This window comes from Urocitellus parryii, chromosome 2, assembly GCF_045843805.1.
Source record: "Urocitellus parryii isolate mUroPar1 chromosome 2, mUroPar1.hap1, whole genome shotgun sequence".
In the NCBI taxonomy this organism is placed as follows: Eukaryota; Metazoa; Chordata; class Mammalia; order Rodentia; family Sciuridae; genus Urocitellus; species Urocitellus parryii.
The window spans coordinates 172854726-172875362 of record NC_135532.1 but is presented as its reverse complement, the minus strand read 5'-3'; the positions used below and the strand labels follow the sequence as shown (position 1 = coordinate 172875362).

The window sequence follows — 20637 nt, the reverse complement described above, 5'->3', positions numbered from 1 at the left end:
TTTCTTAGCTGGGTGATTTTTTTCCTTCTTGCTTTTGTCAGGAGGGAAATATATTTCTGAAGAATATCTGCTCTCAGGGCTTCCCTGCCCTCTTACAAGTTTTAACTTAAGAGGGAATGCGCATCTTGCTTTCCTGGATGGTTCCCATTCTAGACGCAATCTGATTTAGCAACTGGGATTATATTTAGCTTTTTTTTTTTTTTTTCCTAAAGCACCTACAAAACTCCTCTACGGAGTTGTTCTCTCCCGCCCGCGAAGGGCAGATGGACTTTGGAGTTAAGATGCAGGGGAGTGAACCAGTGTCGACAATGAAAGTCTCCGAGAGTGAAGGAAAGCTGGAGGGCCTGGCCACAGCCGTGACCCCGAATAAGAACAGTAGCAACAGCAGCTGTGCTGGTGGAATCAGTAGCAGCAGCAGCAGCAGCAGCCGCGGTGGCAGTGCAAAAGGCTGGCAGTATAGGTATGGTCCTTCTCCAAGGTGATTTTCTGGGGTGGAGGTGGAGGTGAGTAAACTGGAGTCTGTATATTGCAGTTGAAGGGAAAAGTTTGTCCTCTGGCTTCAAGAAGCAACTGATAAATCTATTTGGACCTGGGACCTGACCGATCATTAGCAAGATTCAGTTCATTCAACAGGTATTTATTTAGGGGCTTTTGAGGAAGGCAGAAATGTATCCCTGAACTTCCTCTACAACCAGAGTTATTTCTTCCTTTAATTTAATTCTGTACTCACTTCTGTTTTTGCCTGTGTTGTAATTTGTTTACAAGCCTGCCTTCTCTGACAGACTGTGAGGGCAGAACTGTTAAACTCAGCTCTCTCCAGAGGCTAACAAATACTGGGTGCACAAAACATTTGTCACAGACTCTGCCCTCTGGATGTTTGTGACTTAGAAGAGGGGATATGCATACATAATTTGAATTCTCATAGGAATGAAAAACTTTTTGGAACAGGGAGAGAGTCTTGGAAAAGCAACAGAAGTTGCATTTTAGTTTTTGATGCTTTATACCTAAAATAGAATTAATATCTATTATTTTAAGAATGAATGAAATCAGAACATCCCATAGTGTGGGAACTAAATGGGTGAATTCTTAAGTGTTGGTTAATTGCCTGTGTGCTTAATTGTAGTCCTTTATGGCCCTTGTGCAATTTGTATTTGTGAAAAGTATGGGAAACTTGGAAGGTGTTAAAGCCAAGATTTTGTGTGGGATATATACTTACCATGAATATTATCCATATATGTGAAATATGTGTGACTGTATTAACATATCAAAGTGGAGTCATGATAACTTTTATTGGTAAATAACTGTAGGTCAGAAATATATTTAGTTACTGTGAGATATCTAGGCTCATTTTTGGAATCAGCATAATTTTTTTCTTTTTCTTTGTGTGTGTTTTAATATTTATTTTTTAGTTGTAGTTGGACACAATACCTTTATTTCATTTATTTATTCTTATGTGGTGCTAACGATCGAACCCAGGGTCTTGCACATGTGAGGCGAGCGCTCTATCGCTGAGCCACAACCCCAGCCCTGTGTGTGTGTTTTAACACTAATCATAAAGATTATCAGTTGCTTTGAGGAATATTTTTAAATAATTGAAGTAAAATTCCAGGTAGTCAGAAGTCAGTCTTGTTTTTTAAAAAAATACCTTTATTTAATTTATTTTTTATACCTTCATTTTGTTTATTTATTTATTATGTGGTGGTGAGGATCAAACCCAGTGCCTCACACATGCTAGATAAGAGCTCTATCACTGAGCTATACCTCCAGTCCAGAGGGTAAATCTTCTGATATCTTTAACTCTTGAAACTCAGTTTCAATTGAAATGGAAAATAAACAGATTTCTTAGCACTGGGAGAGTTGTCAAAAAGCCATCTACTTTAGTTCTCTACTTTTTGGTACTTGGGATTGAACTCGACCACTGAGCCACATCCTCAGCCCTATTTTGTATTTTATTTGGACACAGGGTCTCACTGAGTTGCTTAGCACCTCACTTTTGCTGAGGCTAGCTTTGAAGATCCTCCTACCTCAGCCTCCCAAGATACTGGGATTACAGGTGTGTGTCACTGAATCCAGCTGTTTCTCTACTTTTAATTCAGAGTCTTGCTATCCCTTATTTAGGATATTATTTAAGGGTTGTGTGATTTTCAAATTATAATCTATTGGAATCACATACCAAAAAAAAGTTATAGGGTAAATGTAACAGAGGAAACAGCAAATGACAATGTAAAACATTCAAAGATTTGAAAAATTAATATGCATGTACATCCTAGTACAATAATCATAGTTACAATGACTTAAAGTTTCCAGGGGGAGTCCACTCTATTTAAGAAGGCAGAGAGAAACTAAGCTAGGAGGCATGCCTCTAATCTTCTTGCCTTCAGCTCAGAAGGTTGAGGCAAGAAGATGGCAAATCAAGGTTAGCCTAGGCAATTTAGATCCCATCTCAAAATAAAATTTAAAAATGGGCTGGGCACAGTGGTGCATACCTGTAGTCTCAGTGGCTCCAGAGGCTGAGGCTGGAGGATCGCAAGTTCAAAGCCAACCTCAGCACCTCAGTGAGGCCCTAAGCGACTCTGTGAGACCCTGTCTCAAAATAAAATATCAAAAGGGCTGGGGATGTGGCTCAGTGGTTAAGAGCTTCTGAGTTCCATCCCTGGTACCAAAGTGAGGGAAGAGGAGAACCACAACACCACCAAAACAGGGTAAGGATGTAGCTAGCAGAAAAGAATACTTGCTGCTGGGCTGGGGTTATGGCTCAGCAGTAGAGCGCTCACCTAGCAGGTGCGAGGCCCTGGGTTCGATCCTCAGCACCACATAAAAATAAACAAAATAAAGTTATTTTGTCCAACTACAACTAAAATATATATATTATGTATATATAATATATATAATATATATAAATATATATGTTATATATATATGTAAAAGAATACTTGCCTACTATGCACAAAGCTATGGTTCCAACTCCAGTGTATGTGTGCACACACATGCACATGTAAAAGGCAGAGAAGAACTGTGATACAGTGAACAAATTTAAGGAAAATAAAAACAAAAAAGAAAAAGGTGCTTCTAAATGGAAAATTTAATTATGTAGAATTCTTCAAGGATCGGACAAATAAGGCATTACTGTTGTTTTGTTTTTAAATTTTTTTAGTTGTAGATGGACACAATACCTCTGTTTTGTTTATTCATTTTTTTATGTGATACTGAGGATCGAACCCAGTGCTTCACACATGTTAGGCGAGCGCTCTACCACTGAGCCACAACTCCAGCCCCAGCATTACTGTTTTACATCCTGAATATGTGTTTTGATTTTAATGTTTGTTATTTAGGATATCAGGCAGTTTCCTCCATTGTCCTGCATTGCTTCCTCTTCCCTGGCTTCTCCTGAAATTCAGTCTGAAGATTTTAAAAACAAAGCAAGAATTACAGAACCCAGGTTTTCTAATCCTTCCCTTTAAAAACAGTTCACATTCACTGCCCCTCATTTATCACCCAACCCATGGCAGTTTGATCTGTTTTGCCTTTGAACTGAATAAATTGTTAGGTCTTCACCATGAAGAAAAGAGGAATTACCAGTTACCTCCATCTGGGTAAAGCTTTCCATTGTACAAAATCATTTATAGGATAGCACCTAATTATAAAAATGTTTCAGTCTTATTGGTTTTATGAGCAGATTATGTATTATAATTAGAGCTCGAATGTGATAATTTTTTTCACTAGATTTCTTTTGAAATTATTAGATAAAGTAGGTTTGGGAAACTTTATTACTCAAAACAGTAAAGACTGAGGGTGTAGCACAGTGGTAGAGTTCTTGTCTAACATGTACAAGACCCTGAGTTTCATCCCCAGCACCACAAGGGGGAAAAAAAGAATGATAAAGTCATTTATACTTGTACAGATTTTTTTTTTTTTCAGTGCTGAAAATTGAACCCAGGGCCTTATGCTTATAAGGCAAGTACTCTACCTCTAGGCTATAGCCCTAGCCCTCAGAATTTTTCTCATCTAAGTTGTAGTGGAACAAATGCTTCCTAATTCAATAAAAAATATCTGGGGCTAACATAATAAATTTTTAAAAATCATAAGCCTGATCATGACTGAGCATAGTATACTATGATATTTTGGACCTTTAAGCTTTATATTATTTTGCATTATAGTAGTGGTAAACTTGTCATTGTTGGTACTTTTTATTTGGATGTTATTTTATAGTTAGGCTAAGGAATTGTCTGAAATATGTTTATGAAGATTAAACTGTAAGCTTTGTGAAGGTGGGATCTCAGTGTAAATTTGTTTTTAAAAGTTGGTGGTATTCTTTGTTTATAGTCTTTAGATAGATTGCAGTATATTGAAAGTTGTTTCTGAAAACTATTGGTTTGTGGATTTACTGTATCTTTTTTTTGTTTTGGTTGATATGCTGTATTTTGGGTATTTGTTTTCTTATTTGTTTGTTTACTTTTGCAGTGCTGAGGATTAAACTCAAGGCCTAATGCATGCTGGGCAAGTTCTCTACCACTGAAATATACCCCCAGCCCAGAAGAGAATATTCTTGATGTAAATTATACTACCTAGAGAAAGGGAACATTTTTATGTTCTTTCCTAGCTAAGAAGTCTCCTGTACTTATTTTGCTTAATGAAGTGATTTGTGAACAGACTTACTCAGTAATAGATATTTTAAGAATAAGAAAACTTGAATGTTTCAATTTGTTGAGACAGTGAACTAAAGAGGACCCCTACCCTCTGACCTCTTTTCAACTTCCCAATACTAGCCTTAAACTTGTGATCCTTGTGCCTCAGCCTCCCGAGTAACTGAGATTTATAGGCTAGTGACACTCACCTAAGGAGTCGTTCTTTGTTATTAGTTCTTGGATTATGCTATCAGATAGACAACAATTAAATGCTACTGTAAATCTATTTTGGAACTAAGTATGGATTAAAGCCAGATAGAGGTATGTACTAAGATTGACGTTCATTCAGATGGGGAAGATGACAATAGGATTTTTAGTGACCTATTCTCTTGGTGTGAGATCCTTCATTGAAATGGCACTGGAAGATGTTTTAGACATATATGAGACATAAAAAAATATGAGATCAGTGAAATATTGTACTAGAAAACAATCCTTTTCTCTAAACATCTTTAATATGAAATTTAATGTTGGCCTTATTTTGAGAATTAACTTTTGAAATAACAGTTTTCTGTTGAAAACAATGTGTAGAAACTGGGCACAGTGGTGCATGCCTATAATACTGGCAATTGGGGAGATTGAGGCAGGAAGATCACTTAGTGGGATTCTATCTCAAAATAAAAAGGGCTGGGGATGGAGCTTGGTGGTAAAGCACGCCTGGATTCAATCCATAGTACCCCAAAGAATAAAAATTAAAAAGTAAAAAGAAAAAATATTTTAAGAGTTTTTCAGAGTATTGTATACACATTTTAGGCCAAAAAAGACATCTAACTAACAGAAGAATACTGACACACAGAGATTTAAATTGATTTGGCCCAGGTCACTCAAGGTGCTAGTTAGTCAGAAAGTCAGAACTAGATAGATCCTCTACCCTTGGGTGCTCATTCTACAATGTAACAGCTAGTTCATACTTAAGTTTTAGAAACTTAATTTTAAATATCAGGGATATTGAAAAGCCTACTAGTCATGTCTAAACATCTTGTTGAGTTGGGTAAGTTACATCCTATGTTTGTTGGTAAACAATTGCTGCCAGGAGGCCAGTGTGAGGAGATGCCCATTTTTAAGTTGAGGAGTATGAGTTAAATTAGTGCAGCTTCTTTGAAGAACAGATTAACAGTGTCTATAAAAGCTAAAAATGTGACAGTCTTTCATGTAGGAATTTCTTTATTACCATATGTACAACTTGATTTGTGGTAGCATTGTTTACAGTAGTGAAGGCCTGGAAACCAGTGCTCATCAGTAGGAGAACTGGTTAAATATATAACCACTATACAGTGCATTGCTAAGCAAATGTTAAATATGAATTAGAAACACTTATAATGAAACGAAACATCCCTAAGAAGACTGTTCCATATGAGGTATGGAACAGTGTAAATAATTGCAGCCATTTCTTATATTTGTTATGAGTACTGAAGTCTCTTGTCTTTGACTCAAGAGTCTCATGTCTACTGCAAACATCCATGAATTGTGGTAGGCTAATTTGCTGGTTTGTAAGTAGGGTAAATCTCATATAGTTCCTGACAAGATACCTATTGGTGCTGAATGTTGAGCCTAGGCCCTTGAGCTTGCTAAGCACGCACTCTACCACTGAGCTATACTCCAGCCAGAAATTCTTTTTTTAAATTAAAAGAAGTAGAAGTCTCAGGGTCTTAGGTTCCAGTATTCTCATTTAAAAGTGTCAGGCTTGCAAAGATAAGAGAGACTTAGAAATGTGATCTAGAAAATTAGCCTTTTGCCAGCAGAAGTACTGACTTCCTAGAGTGGGAGAAAATCAATGTTTATGAAGCACTCACCATGTTGAAGTATTCTTCAAACATATAGGGGTTGAAATATATAATCTCTTATTCTTGCTTCATTATAAATCTACAAGATAGATGTTTCTAATCCCTGTGTACAGATGAGGAAACTTAAGTATAGATGTGTTATCTGCCCAAGGTCAAATTGGAATTCAAATCTAAATCTGTCTGCTGGTAATTGCATGCTCTTTTCATCATCATCAAACAGCTTTCTAACTTGGTGGAGGTGTTAGAGGTGACTTTCTACTTTGCCAGGTAGGAGTTTTTGTGCCATTTGGTTTTCAAGCTCTGTGGTCAAGTGTCTAGTTGTGAGAATCAGATTATGCACAGTGTTTTCTTCTTTTTGAGTTTTTCCCCTTGGTCTAGGTGGGTGAACACTTGACAGCCCTGCTTCTCAAACTTTATGAAATATCTCTAACAAAATTAGACAGTTGGTACCCTCAGGGCATCTAGTTTGTGATTAAGGTAGCTTGTGACTGGTTATACCTTTCTTGGAATTTTCTTGTTATCTTCAAATTTCAAAAGAATTTTATAGTCCACTCTGTAATATCTATATCTATATATTTGTCTATCACTATACCTATTATTCAGTTTGGGGAGGTCAATAAATAATATTCTGTGTTCAGGACAAGCTGAGACAGAAAACTCACAATCAGGTTACAATCAAGTTGTATTTTTTCTTAGTGTGGTAAAATATAATAATATGAAGTTTACCATTTAAACCATTTTAAGTGATAGTTGAGTGGCATTATGTTAACATTGTTACACAACCATTCTACTGTTCATCTCCATACTTCTTTTTAGTCATTCAGATGAAAACTGTCTATCCATTAAGCAAAAACTTGCCATTCCCCTTCTCTCTAGCCCCTGACAACTAGTAATCTACCTCATCTGTATGAATTTACTACTCTGTAAGTATTTTATATAAGTAGAATTGTATAATATTTGTGTTTGGCTTATTTTATTTAACCTAATGCTTTTGAGGCTAACCATTTTGTTAACCACCATGTTATTTTTATTTATTTTTTTTTTAATTAGAGCTTAATGGTTACACATAGTAGTTGGTTTCATCCTGACAAACTCATCCATGCATGGAAATCTATTTTAGTTCATGATCCCTCCTTTTCCCTCCTGTCTTCCCCTGCTATTCTTCTGTTTCCTCTACTAGATATCTTTTTGCTCATCTATTAATTTATATTTGATTGGTTCTTTATGTAATTTTATCCTTCCCTCCCCTTTTCCTTTAAGGAAAAGATACAGGTATCTCTCTGAATTATCTCTATTTTATTTTCTTAAAGATAATACAGAGAGATACCTGAGACAGCTTATGAAGATGTGATTTATTTTGGGGTTGGCCTATAATTATAGAGATTCCAATCCAAGATCAGGGGGTATAGGCCTCTGATGAGGCAAACATCATGGCAGGAGTGGGTAGCAGAGTAAAAACCTCTTACATCACAAGCTAGGAAGCAAAAGGAAAGAATGAAGAGGAGACTAGGGTCCCCTCCAAGGACATGTTCCCAGTAACCTAAGGACCTCCCATAAGGCCCGATCTCCTAAGGTCAATAGCACTTCCTAATAGCACCCTCTAGGGATCAAGCCTTGTACAGGTGGACCTCTGGGGGACATTCAGCATCCAAACTGTAGCAACCGTTTTGTAGAATGTACCAGATTTTCCTTCCTTTTGGAAGCTGCATAATCTTTCATTGTGTGTGCATATTTACATTGTTTCCTCCTTGGGCTATTGTGAAATTGGTGTACAGGTATGTGTTTGAGTCTCTGCCATGCAGTACTTTTGTATATACCCAGAAGTGAAATTGATGGACCATATGTAATTCCATGTCTTAATTTTTTCTGAGGAACTGACATAGTTTTCCATAGCAGTGGCACCATTTCACATTCTTACCATCAATGCATAAGGGTTCCAATTTCTCCCTATCCTCACCACACTTTTTATTTACTCTTCTTTTAGCAATAGCCATTCTGGTGTGAGGAAATGATCAATTGTATTACTGGAAAAGCTCACTGGAGAAAATGGCTTTATCCTGGGTAGAGTAGGTTTGCTAATATTTTACTCTGCAATTAGACATGCCTGCTTACCCAGTCACAGGTAACTGAGACCTTGTCTCTCTCTGTCAGAGATCAAGTAAGAATACCTTCTTTGGGTAGGCAGGTAGATCTGTGGGAAGCCATTTATGAGCTGTGTATGAACTGAGCAATGTTTGAACCCTGAGGCAGGGAAGTTGATGTTTTGGGAACTCTCAGGTGGAATCCTGTGGTTAGAGAATGCCCAACTCAAACTGGCACCCTGATCTAGCTCACAGGTCAAGTTCAAACACAGCCCCAGAGATGGGAGTAACCTGCCAAGAACCAACCTGTTTACTGCAAGAACCCTGCCACACAGAGAAGCAAACACTAAAACAAGACTCCTTCCATACTGAATCCTTACACCTACGGATCATCTGTAAATAAAAGGGGGAGAGGCTTTTCATTGTTAGAAGCCAGACCCCTCTGGTCGACCCCTCATGTCCCTGCTTTAAAATTATTCTTGCCTTTTGTCTTTATTTCTGATGTATTACTTATATAGCTTTTATTTCAGCCAGCCCATCCCTCCTATGGCAGATACCCATTCCCTCACCTATGTGGGATGTGATCAAGATAATAGCTCCTAGGAGAAGAGCCCAGGAGGGACTGAACTATATTCATGCCAGCTACAGAGGAATAAGGGGGAACAGTCAGGGTGGGGAGTGGTGAGAGAGGACAAGAGGTCTCAGGGCAAGTTCTCCACATGGACATGTGTGAGGAGAGAGCAAATATCTTTTTAACATTTATGTGAGTTTTGATATAAAAATGCTTTAATTTCTTACAGTCATGTAAATTTGTGCTAAAAAGAAATTATAGTTTTTACCCTGTTCAACTAGGTACTCAGCCTAGTTTTGGGTGTGTGTATTCTATTTTAGGAATTAAGGATTTATGGGAAACTCAGTTCCATATCCCAAAAAGTATTGTTCATAGAGTCACATTGGAAAGTTCTAAAATATTTCATTTATACTGGTGTGTGTATGTGTTTAGGGGAGCTGGGGATAGGACTCAGGGGTCTGGAGAATGCTAAGCAAGTGATCTACTATTGATCTGTCCTCCAGTTCGCTTTTTAATTTTTATTTTCATACATTACTCAGGCTGGTGTTGAACTTCTGGCTCAAACAATCTGAATGCCTCAGCCTCCCAAATAGCTGGGACTATTTGCACACACTACCGCGTCCTGCTCATTTCATAATGTTAATAAGTGTAAATTGCTCTGTGCCTAGTGTTCCACTTATTTCAGATAATTGAACTTTTTCTTTTGGTACTGGGGTTTGAACCCAGGGACACTTTACCACTGAGCTACATCTCCAGACCTTTTAATTTTTTTATTTTGAAACAGGGTCTTGCAAAGTTGCTTAGGGCCTCCCTAAGTTGCTGAGACTGGCCTCAGACTTGCCTCAGCCTCCTAAATTGTTGGGATTATAGGTGTGCACCACCATACTCAGCAATTGAACATTTAAAAAATGTTTTGATTGTAAAAATAATATAATATGAAAATTGGAAAATGTAAAACATTAAAGGGAACAAGGTAAATACCACTGATAATTCTTCCATCTAGTGATAAACTACAATTACAATTGCTATTTTATGTACTTTTATTCTGTGCATATATTTTGTATATTACATAACATTTTGTGACTTGCAATTTTAATGATCATAATAAACAGTACCCTATGTTAGAAATTCATAAACATTTTAATTGGTGAATACTACTTCATTTAGTTTGTCCCCCCCTTTTATCTCCCTGCCACACACACTTCTTTTTTTTTTTTTAACCACAATAAATAGTGCCATAGTGAACATAGTTGTGCATTAACTTTGCCTACAAAGTTGTGTTGTTTTTGTTTTGGGTTTTTTTTTTTTTTTAAACATTTTTAGCTGTAGATGGACACAATATCTTTTATTTATTTTTTTATGTGGTGCTGAGAATTGAACCCAGTGCTTCATACATGCTAGGCAAATGCTATACCACTGAGCCACAACCCCAACCCTGTTTCAGGTTTTTGTTTTGGTCTACATTTCTAAACATTTGTTTTAGACTCATTATCTAGAAGTGAAATTTAGGCCAAAGAGCATTAACATTTTTTTTTTAAGACTCTCTGCAGGAGAGAGGACAGAAAAATTTTGCTTCTCTCTTTCTATCGTTTAATTCATTCAACATTTATTGAGTACCTGTTATATCTCAGGCCATACTCTAGGTGCTAAAGGGATGAATAAGAAGTAATCATTGCTACTGGGGAAATTAAAAAGTTAAATAAATTACAAGCTGGGCACAGTGATACATGCCTGTAATCTCAGTGCCTTGGGAGGCTAAGGCAGGAAGATCCCAAGTTGGAGGCCAGCCTTAGCAACCTTGTGAGTGAGACCCTGTCTCAAAAGAAAAAATAAAAAGAGGATGGGGGTGAAGTTCTATAACAGAGCACCCCTGGGTTCAATTCCTAATACCATACAAATAAACAAATAGTTCTTCCATGTCTAAACACCTAATTACAGATATTCAGAATTTGTATGTATATTGATAATGAGTGGTTGGGTTCCCTAGTTAAGCAGACTTAGAGACTTTGGGGCAACAAGTTATTCATTGAATGGAATCTTGGTGGCTAATTGGAAGGTTCACTGCAGTTAATTCCTTGAGCTGACTGGATCTACTCTACATACACTCTGGAGCAGCTCCCCCAGGATTCCAGTAGGCTGTCTCCAGTTTTTCTGGTCCACAATCAAGGAGCCACATCTGTGTTGGCTTTCTTGCTGACAGAGTCCTTAGGTGGCACAGGACATCACATGCAAGAGAGAGAGCACACTTAGAGAGTTTTTGTTTGTACAGCAGGGGGAGGTACCTATGCTGTAGCCACTACTATTACTTGATGTCAGTTGCTTTTTCCTCAGCTAAGTAAACTACTCCCTCCCTTCATCATGCTATTTATTGACTGGTTGATTGATTTATACACACATACATACATACCAGGAGTTGAACCCACTTAACCACTGAGCCACATCCCCAGCCCTTATTTGTATTTTATTTAGAGAAAGAGTCTTGCTAAGTTGCTTAAGGCTTCACTAAGTTGCTGAGGCTGGTTTTGAACTCTCAATCCTCCTGCCTCAGCCTCCTGAGCTGCTGGGATTATAGACATGCATTACCATGCATGGCCATCATGCTCTTTATAGTCCATGAAATGAATCAAAACTACACCTTTTCAAAGGATACTTTCTGCCTCATAGAAATAGGGATTTTAACCTGTACCTTGACTGGTACTTTCTTTTTACTGACAACAGCTTGCATAAATTATTGCCTGTAGTTAAATGCTATAAGGTGTCTGTTAGGGTTCTTCCCAGGAATAGAGCCAATAGGATGTATTTATAACTATGCCAACAGATATAGATTTGTGTCTTTTTTTTTTATGTGGGGGATTGATGGAGATTGAGATTCTGAGGAATTGGTTCATGTTATTATACAAACTCAAAATACAAAGCTCTGCTAGCTGCAAGATGAAGACTGAAGAAAACTGGTGGTGTAATTTCAGCTTGAGTCTGAGGGCCTGAGACCAGGGAAGCCAATGATTTAAATTCCTGTGCAAGGCCAGGAGATGACCAGTGTTCTAGTTCAGATGGGCATACAGGAAGGAAATGAATCTTCCCTCCTTCCTTTTTTTTTTTTTTTATAAATACTGTTTTGTTTTTTTTTTGCATACTGAAAAACACCTTCACAGACACCCAGAAATAGTGTTTATTGTGGGAATCCTATGGCCCAATCAAGTTGACACATTAAATTAACCTTCACAGTATCTAATTCTTGTGCCTAGGCTCTGAAGCCCACCTGTTTCCCATTTCCCTCTTACTCCTGAGTCTTGAGTCTTTACTCCTTCCTTCTCATTATATACTTAGAACTACCCTCTTTTAAGCCCACTTCCCATCCCCTTAGCCATCCCTGTTTCTTCTAGTTGCTCTTCATTTATTGCCAGCTGGCCCTGTCCTAAGTAAAATTTCTCTAAACTGTTATCTTTGGGTTGTTAAATCTAATAGAAATGTCTTAATCATCTTCTTACTTATCTTTCTCTCAGTAGTACTTGGCCACAGATTTATCTTAAGACTCTGGTTACTGTATTCTCATAGTTTTCTACCTTCTATTTCTCAACTCCTGATCACTTGCTTTTCTTGCTTGCACTTAAGATTTTCCTTTAGAGTTCTCCTTAGACCCTGTTTCATCCCTCATAATTTACTTCCTAGGTAATCTTATTTGCCATCATGTTTTCAAATATTTTCTGTGTATATATGCTGAAGACTTCGAAATTAATATCTCAGACATAAATATTGTCATCACCTTACAGGATATCTCCCTGTATATGTTCTGTAATACCCTTAAATCCAACATGTTAAATTGGATTAATTGCAAAATTTTCTCTGCAACCTCTATTTCAGTAAAGGCATTAGTTACTCACCCTTGCCTTTTTTTTTTTTTTTTAAAGAGAGAGTGAGAGAGGAGAGAGAGAGCGAGAGAGAGAGAGAGAGAATTTTTTTTTTTAATATTTATTTTTTAGTTCTCGGCGGACACAACATCTTTGTTTGTATGTGGTGCTGAGGATCGAACCTGGGCCGCACGCATGCCAGGCGAGCGCGCTACCGCTGAGCCACATCTCCAGCCCCACCCTTGCCCTTTTTATTTTTTGTTTTGAGACTGAGTTTTCACTAGGTTGCCGAGGCTGATTTGGCAATCCAAGTCTCAGAGTCTTGACTAGATGGGATTACAGGCATGCACCACTGCTCATGACTCAATTTTGGTGGTACTGGGATTGAACCCAGGGCCGGGCACATGCTAGGCACACTGAGCTACATTTCAGTCCTTCCATATCATTTTTTTTTTTTTTTAATACCGGGGATTGAACCCAGCATTGCTTTACTACTTAGCCACATCCCCAACTCTTTTATTTTTTATTTGAGACAGGATCTTATTAAGTTGCTGAGTCTGATTTTGATCTTACTATACTCCTGCCTCAGCCCCCACAGGTCTCTGGGATTACAGGTGTGTACCACTGTACCTGGCTTATAGTTTATTTTATTTTTTTAGTTATACTTGGACACAATACCTTTATTTCATTTATTTATTTATTTTTATTTGGTGCTGAGGATTGAAACCAGTGCCTTGAACATGCTAGGCAAGCACTCTACTGCTGAGCCCAACCCCTTATAGTTTATTTTTCAGTGTCTTAAGTTTTTTGTTTTTTTGTTTTGTTTTAGTTCTAGGGACTGAGCCCAGGGGCACTCAATCACTGAACCACATCCTCAGTCCTTTTTTTGTATTTTTAGGACCTTGGTAAGTTGCTGAGACTGGCTTTCAACTCACAGTCCTCCTGCCTCAGCCTTCTGAGCTGTGTCTTAAGTTTTTTAGACTGTCAATTCTACTTCATAGAACATGAAGTAGTTTGATATAATCAGATATGTAGTGTGTTCCCACTTTAATAATTATATTTTATTAAAATAGATACATTAAAATCTACAAAAACTGACATATTTTTTCAAAAAAGACTACAATTTTTCTTTTTCTCCGTTTTTTTTTTAAGTTGTAGATGGACATAATACCTTTATTTTATTTATATATTTTTATGTGGTGCTGAGGATTGAACCCATTGCCTCACACATGCTAGGCAAGTGCTCCAGCACTGATCCACAACCCCAGCCCTCTCCTTAATTTTTATTGGTGCATTATAATTATACATAATAGTGGGATTTATTGTTACATACTTACACGTGAACATAAGGTAACAGCATAATTTAATCAATATTGTTCCCTAGTATTTCTTTTCCTTCCTGCCCCTGGTCCTTTTCCTCTATACTACTATTTTCCCTTTGAAAATTCACCTGTTTTAAATGAGTAAAGCCGGAAGGTTGGAGGTACTATAGGTCATAGGTTGAGTATCCTTTATCAGAAACATTTGGGGGGTTGGGGCTGTAGCTCAGTGGCAGAGTGCTTGCTTAACATATGTGAGGCACTGGGTTTGATCCTTAGCACCACATAAAAATAAACAAAATAAAGGCATAGTGTCCATCTACAACTACAAAAAAAAAAAAAAAAAAAGAAAGAAAAGAAAAAGAAACACTTGGGACCAGAAATGTTTCAGGTTTCACAGCTTTCAGATTTTAGAATATTTGTATAGAGTTTACTGGTGAGCATTTCTAATCTGAAATCCTTGCATGTTTAACATGTATCAAAGAATTTGGGGTGAACCAAAGGTGTTGTCACATGGCTCTTTATGTTAGCCACCAGATGGCACAGTCATTCCATGTTAGCTGATTGCATTAAATAGTAGCTGTGGCTTGAGATACATAAAAAGAGGAAGATGAGGGACAGTGCAACCAGCTGTTCCAAAGAATAGAATGTTCTTACTTTGACCCTTTGAAATCTGGGGACAGATGTTTTATTTAGTAAAAATAAGCCAAAAGTTTGTAGTTGCTTATTTGAATTTGGTTCTTTTGAGTCTGGCTTTATGCTATTATCAAATAAGCCATGACAGTATCCTTGTAATTTTTGTGAGAAAGTTAACTCTTTAGATATATGCATTGATAAAATATAACAATAAAAAATACACAAAACATTACTATATTGTGATATATAAGGGTATACTTTAGATTGTTTTAGTGTATGATATTGAAATTGTCTGCTTTAAAAAATTCATTGTTAACTACTAAATGACTGATAGTAGTAACTTGGAAATGAGAACTATTGTTAGTAAAATGAAAGTAGTGACTGAGAAAAGGTAAAAGAAATGATGCATTTTCTTTGATTGCTTTTATACTTAAGTTTTTTTTTTTTTTTTAATTTGGAGATGGACACAGTACCTTTGTTTTGTTTATTTTTATGTGGTGCTGGGGATTGAACCCAGTGCCTCACGCATGCTAGGCAAGCGTTCTACCACGGAGCTACAACCCCAGCCCCTGATTGCTTTTAAATAAAACTTTTTTCTTCAAATATACATGTTATATGTAAGGTTTTCAAAAGATTCTCCTTATAGTTTGCATTATTTGAAGAATACATGCAGTTCTAGAACCAGTCCTAATTGCTTCTACTACATGCTAATGGCTATGAATTGACACTTGTTTAGAAACAAAGACTTGGCATAGAGAACCTAGATTAAGGAGAAATTCCCCAAATAGTGAATTATGAAATATCTCGTCATGTTGAAGAAATATCTAATTTAGGTGGTATACTACCAGCCTTTTTGTGGATTGTTGGACAGTATAAATATAGAGGTTATATAGTTCCAGGATAAAATGGACTAGTAAATTTTATAGGTAAGAATAGGTTAGAGAAGATGAACTTAGGTGTTAAATACCTAAAACAGAAAACAGAGAAGGAATTCAGTGGAAAATTATTTTGAGACAGTCTCCATGGGCACTGGGATTCCTGTGATTCTCAAAGAGCTATTTAAGCCTGAACCTTGAGAAAGATGTGGGAACCCGGCAAGCAAAGTATTTCTCTGCTTCTTGAAGTACCAAAGGAACAGAAGTAACTTGGATGTGACCTGGGGATGGAAGTATAGAAACTCTAGCCAAAACCCCAAAGTGGTTTTCTAGAGAAGAATCCTTTCTTGCTAGGTGCCATGGCATATGCCTGTAATCCTCGGGATTTGGGAAGGTGAGGCAGGAGGATTGTAAGTTAAAGGCCAGCCTCAGCAACTTAACAAGACCTTGTCTCAAAATAAAAAATAAAGAGGGCTGGGGCTGGTAAAGCACCTCTGCATTCATTCCCCAGTGGCAAAATTAAAAAAAAAAAAAAAGAGAGAGAGAGAGGAGAGGAAGAGGAAGGAAAGGGGTAGGGAGGGGACTTCCTTTTAATTGCATGGTTTAGAAAATATTGAAATGAGAATTCAGCTGGTGCTGTCAGTTTTAATAACATGGCAGAACAGTGTTTAGTTATCAGAACTTTGGGCTGACATTTTAGAAACCTTTGTTTTCCTGAGATTAATGACCTGAAACCAAAAAGCACTTGAAGAGTTTAATTTAATAAACAATGTTGCTTGCTAACCCTGGAATGGAAGAAAAATGCAGGGGGAGAGGGGACATGTACTCAGTCTTTACTCCAGCTACTCCAGGCACACAGGAGACTTGAGTCAGGAGGATCAAAAGTTCAAGGTTGGCCCGGGCAACTTAGCAAGATACTGACTCAAAATAAAAAGGGAATAGCTAAATGGTACCCCATGCTTCCCTGGCATGTACCAAGATCCTGGGTTTGATCCTCCTAACTGGAAAACAACAACATACCCTCCAAGATTCTTTATTTTAGAAACCAAGACTCAAAGACAGAACTTGGCCCCTTGTATGTTCCACCAGAGTAAGGAGGCAATATTTGATCTAGATACCTTTTTTAGATTATTTTTGAACCATAAAACTGGATTTTATTGTATAACTATTGAAGAAGTCTGACACAACATTTTAATTTATAAACAGCATACGTATCTATATGCTATGCATACATATCTATATATAGATAAGAATAGGTCAGAGAATATATGAAATTTTATATTTGTATAATGATTTTGTTTGCAGTAAATCTAATACATAATAATGTATGATATATTACACTTGTTTTGAAGAAATCTAATAAAATAAAGTCCTATAGGTATGAAATTTGGGAAATTAAATGCCTCTGTTAACCCTTTTTTTCTTTCTTTTTTAAAAAGTATTTTTTAGTTATAGTTGGACACCTTTATTTTATTTATTTTTATGTGGTACTGAGGATCAAACCCAGATCCTCACATGTTCTAGGGGCTGAGCCATAACTCCAGCCCCTCTGTTAAACCCTTTTAATATTTTATTTCTAAAGAAAATTTGAGGCATTTATGGAAAATATCTATATCTATAGCCATTTTCAAAAGTTTGCAATTACCTTCTTGAGACTTTTAATTTTAATTGACTTTCTCTTTCTTTCTTTCTTTCTTTCTTTTTAATAGTGATCACATGGAAAATGTATATGGCTATTTAATGAAGTACACCAACCTTGTCACTGGGTGGCAATACAGGTAAGTGATTGTTTATATGACATCAGTCTCTCCTAAGAAACCAGAAAAATGGGGCTGGTAGTTTTACATTCAGATATTACCTCAGTAAAAATATGACAGGAAACTTTTTAGAAAAGAATTTCTCCTGGGTTTTCTAAAGTTTGGTGACTTTATTTTCTTTCTTAGAAGGTGAGGGCGTTCAAGTGACAGCTTTAAATACCTCAAAAGTACTCTTACATTAGGATTAGAGTCATGTGTTTACCTGTCTTATGCTTTTTATACTTACAGAGCTTATGTTCTGAGGGGAAAGAAATAGGTATTTCTCAAAACTTCTCTGGGACCTTGGAGAGATTAAAGAACCACCCCAAGGTCACACAGCAATTAGCAAGTAAGAAAGCCAGTCAAATCTTTGTGGAACTGATAGTTGCAGGGCAGAGATAAAAATAAAAAAAAAAAAACCAAAAACCTTTTTTTGTCATGAAATACCAAAGATAGACCATTTTAACTATTATAAACTATTAGATACCATTAGATACACTTAAATGTTTGTACAATTAATACCACCATTCATCTCCAGAACTTTTTTCATTTTTTCAAACTAAAAGTCTATATCCATTATGTAAAAACTCCCCTTCTACTACCCCCTGGCCACTACTGTTCTACTTTTGTCTTCAATTTTGATTACTCCCAGTACCTCTTATAAGTGGAGTCACACAATATTTGTCTTTTTGTGACTTGCTATTTCACTTAGCACTATCTTCAAGATTCAACTATGTTGTAGCCATGTGTCAGAACTTCTTTCTTTTTTAGGCCGAATAATATTCCATTATATATATGTAATACATTTTGTTTATCCATTCATCTGTTGATAGACATTTGGATTCCTTTTACCTTTTGGCTATGGTGAATAATGCTGCTGTGAATAGTGGTGAATATTGGGTAATCAGTATCTGTTCAAGTCTCTGCTTTTTCTCTATACCCAGAAGTAAAGTTGGTGGGTCACATAGTAATTCTTTTTTTATATATATATATAATTATTATTATTATTAAGGAGATGGGTTCTTGCTGTGTTGCCCAAACTTGCCTCAAACTCCTGGGTTCAAGCAGTCATCTTGCCTCAGTATCCCAAGTAGCTGGGACTAGAGGCATATACTACCATGCATGGGTGGCTCATGTTTAATTTGGGAGTGAGGGATTCCAAACTGTTTCCCACAGCTACCATACTATTTTACATCCTCACCAACAAGGTACAAGGATTCTAATTTCTACAACTTTGCCAATATTTGTAATTCTTTGATTTTTGTTTAAAATGGTATCCCATTGGTGTGGAGTGGTATTTTATTGTGGTTTAGTGATGAAACTAGAATTTGAAATCAGATAATTCTTACCCCAAAGTCTGTTTTTATAGACATTATTTTTACAAAGTTGTATATGTTATATCATGCTGTTTCTTTCTTTTTTTAAAAAAAAAAATTTTAGTTATAGATAGACACAATATCTTTATTTATTTTTATGTGTTACTGAGGATCGAAACCAGTGCCTCACATGTGCGAGGCAGGCACTCTGCCACTGAGCTACAGCCCCAGCCCTATCATGCTGTTTCTAATTCACATTCACCTGGAGACTTCTACTTTTGGCCATGATGGAATAACAGGAGGTGGATTTGCCTTCCTACCTTAAGTAACTTGAAAATGAAAATAATGTATGAAAGAATGGTTCTTGGACACTTTAGAGAGCAGTAGAAGCACTGCTGAAAAATGTGATTTTTTTTTTTTTTTTAAGAGAAAAGGTTAGTCCTTGTTTAACTTGAAGGATTGTTAAGAAGGATTGAATAGAGATGGCATTATGAAGTTGGAGGTCATATGAGAGGTCAAAGCTGGGTAGGAAAATTTAGAAGGGACTCATTCCTACTAAAGTTCTCCAGCTTTTTTTTTTTTTTTGGTGATGGTGGTATTAGAGATTGAACCCAGGGCATTCTATCACTAAGCTACATCCAAAGCCCTTTTTATTTTATTTTTATTTTGAGATAGGATCTCACTAAATTGCCCAGGCTGGCTTTGAATTTGTAGTTCTCCTGCCTCAACTTCCTGAATAGCTGAAGTAGCTGGATTATAGTCATGTGCAACCATGTCTTAGCCTCCTGAGTAATTAGTATTATAGGTGTGCGCCTCTGCAGCTGGTCATTTCTAATTTTTTTATTTAAAAAAGGGGGGGGCATGTCAAGCCTTTCATTTGCATTTTTCCATCTCAGTTTTTTTTGTGAGCTTTTGAATATTCACACATTTAAATAGTACACAGCATTTTAAGAATTCCTTGTCTTTTTTTTTTTTTTTTCTTGGCAGTACCAGGGATTGAAACCAGGGCCTGGCACATGTTTTTTAAAATTTATTTTGATAACAGTCTCACTAAGTTGTCCAGGCTGGTCTGGAACTGGCAGTTCTCCTGCCTAGCCTCCCAGATAGCTGGATTTATAGGTGTGCACCAGCATGCCTGGCTTATCTTTTTTCTTTTTTCTTTTTTTTTTTTTTAAAGAGAGAGTGAGAGAGGAGAGAGAGAGAGAGAGAGAGAGAGAGAGAGAGAGAATTTTTATTATTTATTTTTTAGTTCTCGGCGGACACAACATCTTTTGTTGGTATGTGGTGCTGAGGATCGAACCCGGGCTGCACGCATGCCAGGCGAGCGCGCTACCGCTTGAGCCACATCCCCAGCCCTATCTTTTTTCTTAATGCTATTCTTTGTTCTCTTAGGACTTTGTGCACATTAAATATTATTAAGAAAGCCTCACAATTAAGAAAGCCCCAAATAGATCTAAGCATATAAGGCTTAGTATATATAACAGGTTTTATGTTAGTTTTCTCACTTGGGCAATCAAAAGACCTAACAAGAACAATTTAGAGGAGAGAGAGTTTATTTGGCTCTCATAGTTTGAGAGGTCTCAGTTCATGGATGGCAGACTCCATTGCTCTGGGTCCAAGTGAGGCAGAACATCAGGGCAGAAGGTTGTGGAGGAGGGAGGACATCTCAGGACATGACAATCGGGAAGCACAGAGAGAGCTGAGCCCTGAGCTTCAGGGACAAAATATA

At 37.0% G+C, this 20637-nt stretch overlaps 1 protein-coding gene across 4 annotated transcripts in view; it reads left to right on the top strand.

The window, feature by feature from the left end:
* The window catches only part of Osbpl11 (oxysterol binding protein like 11), an 80713-nt gene that overhangs the window by 495 nt on the left and 59581 nt on the right, over positions 1–20637 (top strand). For all 4 annotated transcript variants that reach the window (XM_026395530.2, XM_026395511.2, XM_026395504.2 and 1 more), the window contains exons 2-3: positions 213–460; positions 17506–17574. In XM_026395530.2, the coding sequence (XP_026251315.2) occupies positions 264–460; positions 17506–17574 (266 nt within the window). In that variant the 5' untranslated portion in view covers positions 213–263. The remainder of the gene's footprint in view (positions 1–212; positions 461–17505; positions 17575–20637) is intronic.